Below are 13,136 nucleotides of genomic sequence, written 5' to 3'. Positions count from 1 at the left end.
GCCTGAGCCAGCGCTCAAAGAGCAAAGGTGGAGCCAGAGTCAGACTTCTGGAGAAGATGGGCAGGAACAGAGTGGCTTATTGGAAAGAACACCAAACAAGGTCCCCAGGGCAGGGCTACACTGTTTTTGCTAATAGAGGAACTGGCCTCCACCCTCTCACCGCCTACGGGCCCCACCCCTACATGCCTCTTCCTGTGCCTTCCCTGCCCGACACAGTGAGGTAGGGAAGGTGACGGCAACTGTCTCTAGTTTTCCATAATCGCAGCCCACCAACCTGGCCACACAACAGTGTCCGCTGGACACCACTCCATACACCCTCAGCCGCCCAGCTAACCAGCTGTCTTTCTAGAGGGTTTTCCTACTCATGTGTCCTTGGCTGGAGCTCCAACTTTAGGTAACTCAGTTTCCTCATGATGGTTAGTAATTGATTAATTTATTTTAGGGAGTGAGAGCATTGCTGGGGGAGGGGCAGAGAGAGAGAGAGAGAATCTTAAGCAGGCTCAACAGTCAGTGTGACTCCAGGCTCCGTTCACCACCTGTGGATCATGACCTGAGCTGAAATCAAGAGTCAGACACTTAACTGACTGAGCCTTCTAGGTGCCCCTAGAGTGTTTTTTTTTTTTTTTTTTAATAATAGGAATTTAAGTGCAAGAAAGAGTGAACAATTTCATTCAGGCTTAGTTTTAGAAGGGCGAGCTATAATGCTAGTAATAAATGATGTGGGCTTTCCTTACTGAAAAGGACCAATTAATCTGCACCTATTTGAATCGCTGCTCTGAAACAAAAATGTTATATAAAACTAAACTGGTCTTTTGTCTGGTTATTTTTAGGAGAAGACCTTTGAAATAGGCTTTTTTTTTTTTAATCTCATTGAAGAAAAAGAATGAAGGAAGAGGCTTGGGGCTCCCCTCTCTCGAGGTTGCATGTGCAGGGACTCTTAGGATGGACAGTGGGCAGGAGCTCTCAGGGGGCTCAACTTTTCCAGTTTGTACTGTGTGGTTTTTTTTTTTTTTTTGAGAAAGCTAGTGCCAGCTGGGGAGGGGGAGAGAAAGAGGATCCGAATCGAGCTCGGTGTGGGGCTCGAACTCACAAACAGCAAGACGTGAGCTAAAGTCCAACACTCAACCAACTTAGGCACCCAGGCGCTCCGTTTTTTAAGTTTCTTTTTAAATGCTGTCAGTGCAGAGCCCCACATGGGGCTCGATCTCATGAAGCAAGAGATCATGACCTGAGCAGAAATGCAGAGTCACAGGCTGCCTGAGCCGCTCAAGCGCTCCTGGACTGTTTTCATACTTGATGGGACCTCATGGCCTCCAACCAGGGGACCACGAGAGCCACTTTCCGAAACGCTGCTCTTCATGTACAACATCCTCATCATTCCGTGTAACTTTTCTGTCCCTGGGCCCTTTCTTCGTGTCCAATTCCCTCGGGTGTCAGTGAGATGCACACAACAGTTAAATCTGTAACTTCAGGGGCCTGACTTTCCACGTTCGCTCCTACAGCCACCGTTCAGCGACTTCGGAGTCTGCGGGTGTCCTCTGCCTAGTGTCTTCAACCGCGGAGGGCGGTGGCCTCGGATCAGCACTGTGCGGTCAGCCGGCGGATCCCCCAACTGTCCCCCGGTTCCCCGCACCGGGCTGTCAGCCTGCCTCGCTCTCCGGCCTCCGCCCCGCGGGCGCCCTCTCCGTGCGACCAGCCGTCGTGGCGGGCGCCCGCTGCAGGAGGGTGGGGGGGAGACGCGCTGTGCAAACGGCGCAGACAGACAGCAAGAAGCAAGAAGGCCCAGCGCGCGGCGGACGGCTGCTGCCGCGGAAGGAGGCGCTGGGCCATCGCGGAGCCCCTGCGGCCGCTCCCTGACCCGGGGGCGGGGCGGCCCTGGGGCCGGGGAGGCCGCCCCAACCGCTTCCGGGACTGCAGGGCCGCGCCCACGCCCCCGGGGAGCGCGCCTCCTCCGGTCCCGGCTCGCCGTGATCCAAAAATAACCGCGCAACGTCACCGAAGGGGCCGGAGCCCACGGGTGGCGCCCAGCACCTGCCTTATCGGTGCTGGCCAGAACGCTGGAAACCAGGCCCCGCGCGGCCTTTTATACGGAGTCCCCCGAGCCCCGCCCCAGCAACGTCTCCTAGCAACGCCTCGCCCTCGCGCTCCAGCGCCTTATCGGCCTCCTCCAGGCCCTTCCTGTTCCCCTCCCCCCGCCGGCGCGGCGCGGCGCGGCGCAGCGGCCCGGCTCACGTGACTGCGCCAGGGGCGGGGCGGGGCGAGCGGAAGGTGTGGGGGCGGGACGCTGAAGGCCCCGTGACGCCATCGAGGAGCGCCGGGAGAGTAGTGGCTCCTCCTCCCCCGGGAGTCTCCAGGCCCGGGCCCTGGCCGAGATGGCGGAGGCTACGGCGTTGGTGTGGGTTCGCGGCCCCGGCCTCGGGTGCAAGGCAGTGCGGTGTGCCTCGGCCGCGTGCTCCGTACGCGAGGTGATCCACCGACACTGCCAGGATCAGGTGAGGTTCGCGCTTCCGGGAGGAGGGAGACAGCGGCGGACGGGCGGAGCGGGCGGGATCGGGTGGGGAGGGTCTGTCGGCGGGCGCGTCTGGTCCTTGGGGTTTTGTTTCTGAAGCAGAAGGCTCCCCAGTGGGAAGGTGCTCCAGGTCTATGCTGAGGCCTTGTTTTGCTTTTGTTTTGGGGTGTTGGGGTGGTGGTGGTTGTGACTCCCTCCAGAGCGGGGAGTAGCCCCTCGGCTCTCAAGCGCCCAGTCCAGCCCTCAGTCTGGCGTCGTCGCGACCCGTTGCATTGTTCCTCCGCGCTTTGAGGAGGCAGTTGGACCGGGTGACTTCTGCGGCTTCTTTCCCTACGTTTCCCCTGCATTCATCCTGTGCGTTTTGTCCACGGATCACCCAGCCCGGGTAGCTCCAACCCGGACCAATGTGCCCTCTCCAAATCCGGGCCAAAGGATGGTTGGGGCGGTGGGGAGGGGGAGACAGGAAATAGATTGGTCGGGTCGCGGGTCCGGGCCAAGCCCTCCCACTCGTGTCCTGGCGAGGGCATGGGTTCGTGCGGTCTGTCGTTTAGATGTCTCGACTCATCATTTGGTGGTCACAGTTGTCCCTGCATAGTTTTGAACGCCTGTGGCGGACTTGTGAAGTTCCGTGTGCGGTTTACTTAAGTATCAAGCAAGCAGCTTTCACCAGCCTGAGACCTTGAATCTGTTCGGTTCTCTAAAGAATCCGGCGGTCTCCCTGAATCTCATTTTAATGTTGGCTGTCGATGGAGTCGTCTGTTTTTCTTTATAACCTCACGAGGTCTCTCTTTCCCGGGGCTGATTCCTCTGCTTTGTTATTTGTGGGCTTCACACGTGTTAACACTGCACCAATCAACTCTCATTAACACTAAACCAACTCTGTATTTGGACCGGTTCCACGAAGAAGCAAAACGTCTTCGCAAATAATGCGGTTTTTAAGCTTCCCCATTTGTTTTTCTACACTGCAGTCCAGTCTAAAAACTGTCAGAGGTGTGTTGGGCCATCTGGGTGGGGAACTATTTTATAAAATAGACGGACTTTAGTATCTCTGAGAATCTTATTTCATGAGTACAGTACGAAATAGACGGATTTTAATATCTCTGAAAATATTTCTCGTCTTGTGACAGTTGATCCAAAAGGACCAGAAAAAATAGGACCTTAATCATGAGAAATTTTGGAAAAAATCATTTTAAATAAGAAGGGAGAAATATAAATGAAGGTTTTGGTCAGGTGCTTAAGAAATAGGACTGGAACACATGTGGTCAGAAAGAAGAAACTTATAAGGGCACTTGATGAGATATGGGAACAACTAAAAATAGTTCAAGTTCACATCTATGCTTTTTAAAACCAAATTATTGGGATGCGGGGTGAAGTCAGTGTTCGTTCCTATCAAGAAAGTAAAAACTGGCTTGCTGTTCTTCAGGCTAGGAGAGCACGGGTGAAGGAAGCCAGCTGCGAAGTTAATAGGAAGCAGTATTTCTCCCCAGGACCTGGTGCAGTTTTAAGATGTCATAATGACTCCCTCAGCAGTCTCCTGCTTTCTGATTCACTAAGAAACCTCAGTCTAGAAAATTATAGTCTACAAGACACTTTGCTGTTTGAAATTTTATCAGTAAGAATGAAGCATCCCACTCTTGCCCGGAGAAGTCCCTTTGATCCAGAGACGCACCCCCGATTTCCAGCCTGGGCGCAAAACTTCAGATTAGGAGTTTCTGAACATGGCATTCCGCGTTTATCTTAACTGTGTGGTTTCCAAGGAAACAGGAGCCTGGATCTCATCTACTTCACAATCTGGACCTGATGTTGCCTTGTTTACACACAGCTCTGCTCATTTTGAGCCTCTCAAAACACTGTCGTTTCAATTTCATCCAAGTTCCACCCGGGCCCCAAGTCCTATAATAATAATTTTTTGGTGGTGGTGAGACCCCCCCCCAGGATTCCTTTTGGAGCCGCCCCCCCCGCTTTGTTACAGTGGGAACTTGACTTTGTTGAACTGTCTCTGGTAGCCTCAGGCTTTGTGCTTGAAGTATTTATAATGCACAGTGGTTAAAGACCCTTAAATTGGTTCTAAATTTCCTTTGTTCTTTGTGTCTAGATGAGAATCCTAACAAGTAGAAAATGCAATTTTGTTGGTCAGTGGTCTTGTTTAACATGCAGTTCTGTTTGGAAGTGAAGTGTGATGGATGTAATTTTTCTGCTTCCATATATTTTTTAGTTTTTTTTTTTTTTAATTTGTTTTTGAGTTGGGGAGGTGCAGACAGAGAGGGGGACCGGAGCATCAGAAGCAGGTTCCCTGCTGGCAGCAGAGAGCCTGATGCGGGGCTTGAACTCACGAACCACGAGATCATGACCTGAGCCAAAGTCGGAGGCTTAACCAGCTGAGCCACCCAGGTGCCCTCACATTAATGTCTTTTAAAGGTATCTAGAATTTGGGGGGCGCCTGGTGGGGGCACCTGGGTGGCTCAGTTGGTTAAGCATCCGACTTTGGCTCAGGTCATGATCTCAACTATGTGGGTTTGAGCCCTGTGTAGTCTCTGCTGACAGCTCAGAGCCTGGAGCCTGCCTCAGATTCTGTGTCCCCCACTCTCTCTCCCTCTTCTCCACTTGTGTTTTCTCTTTCTCAAAAATAAGTGAATAAACATTAAAAAATTAAAAAAAAAAAAAGATTTGTAATTACCCTCCACCTTGCCCAGTATCCTGTCCCCTCTTCCCTCCCGAACAGCTTACTTAGCACGAGTTTTCTCTCCCCTGCATTTCCCAGCGTTTCCCTTTTTTCCTGGATCATTCCTACCAGTGTGCACACTTGAGCCCACATCCCTTCCCCTCATTTTCCCTGGTTTTCTTTATAGAAAACATCCTTGAGCATAAAACTCTTCTCCTTTGACACCTCCCCCAGTCAGGCTTCTGTGCCGGTCACTCCAGCAGACAGACTCTCACCACGCGTGTCGGGGTCTTATCGGTATCCGTATGTGTTACTGTATCCAGTGGTCACTTTCCATTGTCCTGTGTCCACTCTGGGAAGGTACCAATCGTGCAGTTTTTAAACAATTTTGAGAGAGAGAGCGAGCGAGAGCGAGCGAGCTCTTGTGTGCAAGCCGGGGAGGGGCAGAGGGAGAGAGAGAATCCCAAGTGGGCTCCATGCCCAGTGAGGAGCCCAGCATGGGGCTTGATCTCATGACCATGAAATCCTGACCTGAGCCGAAGTCAAGAGTTGGACTCCTAACTGTCGCAGCCCCCCAGGTGCCCTGCCAGCCATGCATTTGTCCTTTCTGCTGGCGTTTGGATCTCGTAGTTCTGGAGGTTACAGACCGAATCGTGTGTGTAGTGACTTTTTTCTCTTCATAGTTTTGACTTTCGGTTCAGCAGGCGCCCTGAACGCTGCTCTCTGTGTAGAACCGGGGTGATGAAACGATAACTGGCCGGGCCCCTTCCCGCAGGAAACTTGCATTTAAAACCCTCGAACTTGTCTCTAGGACGTTCCGGCAGAATGCTTCTTCGTGAAGTGCGACGGGGCACTCACGGACACCAATGACAGAGTGCGGCCTGGCGCCGTTTATAGTCTGGAACCAAGGCTCCGCGGCGGAAAAGGAGGTAGGAGAGGGCTGCGCCGCTGGCTCTGGCGCCCCGGCCTTGAGCCACGTGTGTCACACCCACCAGCTCCTTGGCCTCTGGAGTTTGCCGGTCCTGTTTGCCTTCTGAAATCCTTTATTTCCTTACCTAGTTTTGATATTTTCTCATTTATTCTTTTTTAAAATTAATTAATTAATTGAGAGAGCCAGAAAGCAGACGTATGAGCATGAACGGGGTGGGGGACAGAGGAACAGAGAGAGAGGATCCCAAGCAGGCTCCATCCACTTCCGCCCAGAGCCCAGCGTGGGGCTTGAACTCACGGACTGTGAGATCTTGACCTGAGCTGAAACCCAGAGTCAGAGCTTAACTGCCTGAACCCCCCAGGCGCCCCCCCACGATAAAATGTTATGGAAAGTCCTCTAAGATGTCCCGACGGTGCCGACACAGTGTTTCAGAGAGAAAGGAAGGGCGGAGGCACGAGGGAACATCAGGTTTACCAGTACTTTTACCTTTGATGCCTGGGCGGAAACTTGACATCCCTTTTCTTTAAAAAAAAAAAAAAGAAGAAGAAGAATGAAAGAGATCATTTGTTAATCTTGTGATCGAATACTGTTTTCTCCAATTCGGCACGTATCCGCCCTCGAACCCCTTTCCCCTGCTCTGTACTTGCCCAGGGTTCGGGTCCATGCTCCGGGCCCTTGGTGCGCAGATTGAGAAGACGACCAATCGAGAAGCTTGCCGCGACCTCAGCGGGAGGAGACTCCGAGACGTCAATCACGAGAAAGCGTAAGGCGCGCGCTGGTCTGATTATTTCGGAGGGCCCGGCACGTCCGCTGTCGATGGGGACTGTGCCTGTGCCGTGCGTACGGGGACAGACCCGAGATGTCAGCGTGCTCGTGCATCGTCCCCGGCTTTCCCTCCGTCCGCGGTTTGGTGGTTCCCCGCAGGATTTAGGGGCACCCGGCACAGCATGCTGGTGGGTGAGTGCGCCCCCCATCCCCCCAGTCCAGGGGAGGAGGACAGCACGTGCGGGGCCGTGGGGTCGCCGGGGGTGAGAGCCTTTTCTGTAGCGACAAGTGTCTGCGCGGTCCGTCCACTCGGTCACGCCTGTCTCGCGTCCCAGGATGGCCGAGTGGGTGAGACAACAGGCCGAGCGGGAGGCCGAAAAGGAGCAGAAGCGTCTGGAGCGGCTGCAGCGGAAGCTGGCGGAGCCGCGGCCCTGCTCGGCCAACCCGGCCTACCAGCGGCAGTGCCACGAGATGGCCGAGCGCCTGGAAGACTCGGTCCTCAAAGGTGAGCGGCGGTGGCCCTGTCGGGGCCCCGCCGTCCCCCACGCGGAGGGCAGCCCTTGGGCCGCAGAGAGCCAGCGGCCTCGCCCCTCGGCAGCAGCGCGCGCTGCACCCCCCAGAGCGGACAGCACCCCCTCACACGGAGTTTGTGCTTGACCCCAAGTCCTGGGGGGTCCACGGGCCCCCCGTGAGAACGCCCTCTGCGCTTCGGGACGGGTTCAGGTGTCAGCAGATGTGCTTCTAGTGTTCAAAACCGTTTAATGGTTTTTAAGGAGAATGATGGCTATTAACTTTGGGTTTTTTCGCATCCAGAGCGGAGCGTTGGCCGCAGGGGGTTCGGTTGAATAAGAAGGAATCCTTTCAGTCAAGAGGTTGTGACGTCATGACGCATAGATGCACAGATACCACGTGCAAGGGGGCGGGGCGGCAGGTGTGGGGAGGCGGGGCCGGAAGCTGGCGTCTCACACCTGGTTCCGGAGCCGGAACGCTGGGTGTCCAGCTCTTCGTCAGTTTGAGCTGACGCTCACGGTGACCGTGGTCAGTGTCGATCTGGGCCACGACGCGGGTGTCTCCGAGCCCCTGCCGGTTAGGATTTAAGCGGCCTCCTCCTGACCCCGGAGCTGAGGCTGACCGTGTCCGCGCAGGGATGCAGGCGGCCTCGGGCAAGGCGCTCTCGGCAGGGAGCGGGGAGAGTCGGAAACGACCCAGCGCGTCGAGAACTGACGGAGGAGCCAGCGCAGGGAAGAGGAGGTGCTTCTGGTAAGTCCGTGCCGATTTTCATCCCGAGCAGGTCTGCGGGCCGGCGCGCTTCCTTGTCTCTCTGGCATAAACGCGCTTTATTTTTTCATTTTTTTCTCCAAGTTTGTTTATTCTGAGGGAGGGAGAGAGAGAATCCCAAGCAGGCTCCGTACTGGCAGTGCAGAGCCCAACATGGGGCTCGAATCCAAGGACTGTGAGACCAGGACCTGAACCGAAATCAAGAGTCAGACACTTATCCAACTGAGCCCCCCAGGCACCTCAAGATATAATATATATACGAAAATTCATGCTTTTTGATTGAATAGTTGTAGGAGTGTCAAAATCGTGTAACCGCTACCGACCTCAAGATACAGAGGGTCTCCTTTTCCTACAAATTGCTCGTGTGCCCTGCACCGATAATTCCCGTTCCCCTGACACTGGCCCTGGCAGCCACTGGTCTCTGGTGGGTTTACTCTGATGGTGTCTTTTCTGGAAAGTCCTGCGGCCCTCTGCATCCCCCCTCCTCCCCCTTGCGTGTCCCCCTCCTCCTTCCACATCTCTCCCGTCTCATCTCCCTCCTCCCTCCGGGTCCGCCTTCCCTCTCATATCATGACGCTCTTGTCCGTGGCTGGGATTATGTGTACCATTCGTTCCTTTTTATTGCCAAGTATTATTGCTTCTGTCTGTCCGTTCTCCGGTTGATAGTTTGGGAAGTTTCCAGTTTGGGGCGATTATGGATAAAACAGGATTTTCTCTTTAACTGCCTGTTATCTTACCTAGTTTCTGACAGTTGAGATTCATACGAGGTAGAAAACTAGCTTTAGACAGAGTCAGTTTTGTTCACTTTAGAGATGAGCCCTCGGGTCTTTGGGACGGTTGGTTCCAGCCTCGCTGAATTCCCCTCTTTATCCCCCGGAACATCATCCGAAACTCACCTGCTCTCCGTCTCCAGCAAGCAGGTCCTCGGATCTGACAGGGTCTGCTCCCGGGTGGGCTGCGACTCTGTGCCCCGTAGGAGCTGGGGAGGGCGTCACGCCTGTGTTGTCCCCGCAGGCTGGGCATGGAAGGACTGGAGACCGCGGAGTCGTCCAGCTCTGAGACCTCGGATGACGACGGAGAAGCAGCTCCCAGCACTTCAGGGACGAGCTCCCGCGCTCCCACAAGCAGCGGCGGTGGCGCTGAGCCGGCGGCTGACTCTGCCGGCAGCTCTCCGAGGACTGGCGTGCAGGGTGCAGACTCTAGGCCCCCGGAGCCGCCGCAGGCCCCTGGGACCCGCTCTGGGTGTGCCAGCTCCGCAGACCCCGAGCCGGGACGGACCTCCACCAGGAGGGGTGTGCAGGCGACCATGGCTGTGGAAACAGAGAAGAGCCGGGAGGAGAGGGGGGCAGGGGGCGAGGAGCCCACAGAAGAGGGGGCAACCGGGGCAGGACTGACTGAGGAGACAGAGGCACAGGACGTGACCGATGGGGACACAGCTGCCGAGGCCGTGCCCGGAGAGGGCGGGGGAAGTGTGCCAGTGACCAAACCAGAGGATGGCCCGTCAGGAAACACGGTGAGTAATTCGGGGCCCCCGTCTCGGGCCAGGTCAGGTCTGTGGGCTCAGTAAGTAGTGGGAAGGTGTGTTTGACGACCAGCGCCAGGATGAGGTAAAGCTTGCCTACGCTTCTCCAGAATTCTTATGTTGTTTTCTGTTCAAGTCTGGGATTTGGATCATTTTGCCACAGGGTGGCGTCCATGGTCCCTAGTTCATTGGTTCTAAGCTGCGCGTTGATCGTTCTAATAATCTCTGACTTTGTATGCATGTCACGTGTTATAGTTTGGTTGGTACTGTTTATTCTTTCTTTTTTTTAATGTTTATTTTTTTTTGAGAGAGAAAGCGAGCGAGCGAGGGGGCCAGGGCTGAGAGGGACATAAGAGGATCCACGATGCGGGGCTCGATCCCATGAGCCGTGAGATCATGACCTGAGCCGAGGGCTGACACTCAGTGAGGCACGTCCTGTGCATTCTTCCTTGATAACACGGTGGTAGCCAGGCCTGTGCAGCAGATGTGTTTTAGATCAGCAGAAACGGGCTCGTCTTCTAGCCCTGCGTCCCTGGTTACTCTTGTTTCTTTCTCGTGCGCCAGACTGTTGGGACAGCTGGAGGTGACGCTCCCTCCGAGGGGTGGGGGCAGCTCCCTTGTCTTTGTCTTCACGTCTTCTGCTCTGCGGCCCACCACCAGGAGATGCGTCTTCACCACACGTTTTCCCTCCAGTCGCTCAGGGTCACTGTCTTCTGCAAACCAGCTTCTGAGAGGACTCTCTAGTGTTTACCGTTTGATCTAATGATTTGCTTTTTAGACTAGCGGCGGTGGGGGGAAGGGAGGACAGAGAGAGAGGGAGACAGAGTCCTAAGCAGGTTCCAGGCTCCGGGCTGTCAGCACAGAGCCCAACGCAGGGCTCGAACCCATGAACCATGAGATTATGACCTGAGCCCCCCAGACACCCCTATGCTATTTTTACATATTAGGGGCTTTCTCCTGTGTGAAGTCTTAGAAACGTGAATAAAGGACTATGTTATGAATAAGATAAGGAGTAAGACCCGATTTGACCTCTCTGAGCCTTCAGTCGTGGAAACTCTGTTCTCGGTATTGAGGTTGTAGCGATGTGTTCCTCCCCACCGTGTGAACCGTAAGTGGGGTTTTAGGGTTGGGCCAGAAATGATGAAACCAAGATTTACTCCTGAAATCTAACAAAATGACTCTTTCTAAAAAATAAAGTTCAGTGAGAAGGATTAAGAGTCTGTCTCTAGAGCTCTTTAATAATTGAAGAATAACTTGCTGTGAGAGAAAATTACTATTCTTGAATGTGTTTCTTAACCCCCCCTCCCCCACATGTGAACATCATCACCCCCTGCAGAGTGTCCGTCACCGGAAGTGCCTCGTTGTCTCCGAGAGTCTAGGAAGGCTGCCGGGCGGCTCGAACGATTAGTGCACAGTGTTTGGATTCATTGAGTTATATACATGGGAACTCAAACGGCCTTAACAATTCAGTTAGAGGGCATTAGGGCGACGGAACGAGGAGGAACAACGAGTGTTGTTCACTGTAACGTCTGAAAGGATGCTGCTCCTGGCAGTAACGGTGGGGGGGGAGGCTGCGGGAGGCTGGGTGTATCTTGCTGTTTGAATGACTGGAAAATCCAAAATAGAAGAAAAGTCGTATCGAGAATCTGGGGGTGGCCTGGGGAGCTCAGTCGGTTAAGCATCCGACTCCTGGTTTCAGCTCAGGTCACGATCTCGCAGTTCACAAGTTCGAGCCCCGAGTCGGGCTCTGCGCTGACACTGTGGACCCTGCTTGGGATGCTCTCTCTCCCTCTCTCTGGCCCGCCCCCTCTCAGTCTGTCTCTCTCAAAATGAATACACTTAAAAAAAAAAATCTGGGGCACCTGGGTGGCTTAGTCGGTTAAGCGTCCGACTTTCGCTGAGGTCATGATCTCGCGGTTCGTGGGTTCGAGCCCTGCGTCGGGCTCTGTGCTGACTGCCAGCTCAGAGCCTGGAGCCTGTTTCAGTCTGTGACTCCCTCTCTCTCTGACCCTCCCCTGCTCACGCTGTCTCTCTCTCTCTCTCTCCTAGAAATAAATTAAAAAAAAAAATTAAAAAAAAAAAAATCTGGGCATCTGGTAACTTCTGTGTCTGTCCTGAGTGCTGGTTTCTAACCGTACGGACGACAGCTTAACGCTTGTAATGAGAACGCACGGAGCGACATTGAGACGATGGTTAAAATTCAGCGGCGAGTGACGGCTGATGGAACGGGAATTCCTCGACAAGCCGAGTGTAGTGACAGTTGAGGAAGGTCTTCGCGGGGGAGGAGCCGGTTTGAAACACTTTCTCTTCTCTCCTCTCAGGATGCCGCCGTGGAAACTCTGGACTTGCTGGCGTTCTCCTCCGTGGAGGAAATGGAGGCGCTGGGCTTGGACGGGCTCAAGACGGCGCTGACGGCCCGCGGGCTGAAGTGTGGGGGCACCCTGCGGGAGCGGGCCGCCCGCCTCTTCTCGGTGCGCGGCCTGGCCCCGGGGCAGCTGGCCCCGGCGCTGCTGGCCCGGCCGCCCAGGGGGAGGAGGAAGTAGTGTCCGGCCCTGAGAGCCTGCGGCCCGGTGGCTCTTGGCCATCCCTCCTGTTCGCATTAAAGCCGCCTTGTTAATGACCCGGTTCCAACTCTCCTTTTGTTCCCTGTTTATAGAATGCGAGTGTGAAACCGTCTGGGCCGGAAGTTTTCTTCGTGGGATGGTTTTTTATAACCGACTTCGTTTTCTTTAATAACCGTGGGGCTGTTCAGATTTTTCGTCGCCTCTCGTGTCATCCAGGCAGGGTATATAGCTCACCCTTGAACTGCACAGGCCTGAAAAGCCTGGGCCCACACGCATGTGGGTTTTTTTCAACGAATACAGCGCGGCGCTATGAATGTATTTTCTCTTGGAATTTTTTCAATCACATGTTCTCCAGTTGGCTTTATTGCGAGAAGGCAACATGCACAGCATGCGTTCAGCCGCCATGTACGTTCTCGGTCAGGCCTCCGGTCAGCAGTAGGTTCCAGTAGTAGTCATGTCTGGGGGGTGTCGGAAGGTACGCACGCATTTGTGGAGGCACAGAGGTTGATGCCTCTAACCCCTGCATTGCTCTCGGGTCCGCTGTTATTTTCCAGGAATTGATTCATTTGACCCACGTTGTTAGGTTTTGGGACATGATGATTCATGCCGGCCCCTTCTTTTTTTTTTTTTTTTTTTTTTTAAATTTAAGTTTATTTTTGCGAGGGAGATGGTGCACACAGGGAAGGGGCAGAGAGAGAAGGAAAGAGAGAGAATTCCAAACAGGCTCTGCACTGTTGACACAGCCTGACATGGGGCTTGAACCCTCGACCTGGGAGATGAGGCCCTGAGCCAAAATCAAGAGTCGGACGCTCAACCGACTGAGGGCCCCTGCACCCCCACCCCCCAGGGGGCCCCTAGACTTTTTTCTAATAGAAGTACTTAAAGTTACACATTTTCCTTTAAGC

At 54.3% G+C, this 13,136-nt stretch overlaps 1 protein-coding gene across 1 annotated transcript; it reads left to right on the top strand.

The window, feature by feature from the left end:
- Positions 1–2,285: 2,285 nt before the first annotated feature.
- SDE2 (SDE2 telomere maintenance homolog) lies at positions 2,286–12,549 on the top strand. Its single transcript, XM_039235868.1, has 7 exons — positions 2,286–2,492; positions 5,983–6,100; positions 6,754–6,865; positions 7,203–7,372; positions 8,013–8,127; positions 9,160–9,658; positions 11,989–12,549. Exons 1-7 carry the CDS (start codon positions 2,373–2,375, stop codon positions 12,208–12,210), a joined length of 1,356 nt encoding a protein of 451 aa, XP_039091799.1. The 5' UTR covers positions 2,286–2,372; the 3' UTR covers positions 12,211–12,549.
- The last annotated feature ends 587 nt before the right edge of the window (positions 12,550–13,136 follow it).

This window comes from Hyaena hyaena, unplaced genomic scaffold (assembly GCF_003009895.1).
Source record: "Hyaena hyaena isolate Hyena2069 unplaced genomic scaffold, ASM300989v1 scaffold_103, whole genome shotgun sequence".
Classification (NCBI taxonomy): domain Eukaryota; kingdom Metazoa; phylum Chordata; class Mammalia; order Carnivora; family Hyaenidae; genus Hyaena; species Hyaena hyaena.
Note: the sequence above shows the minus strand (reverse complement) of the source record. Positions and strands in the feature narration are given on the sequence as shown.

Excerpts from the sequence above, each read along its gene's own strand:
- SDE2 (XM_039235868.1), top strand. The coding sequence starts at position 2,373 with ATGGCGGAGGCTACGGCGTTGGTGTGGGTTCGCGGCCCCGGCCTCGGG. Across the intron at positions 2,493-5,982 it reads ACCGACACTGCCAGGATCAG|GACGTTCCGGCAGAATGCTT; the intron begins GTGAGGTTCGCG and ends ACTTGTCTCTAG. Across the intron at positions 9,659-11,988 it reads ATGGCCCGTCAGGAAACACG|GATGCCGCCGTGGAAACTCT; the intron begins GTGAGTAATTCG and ends CTCTCCTCTCAG.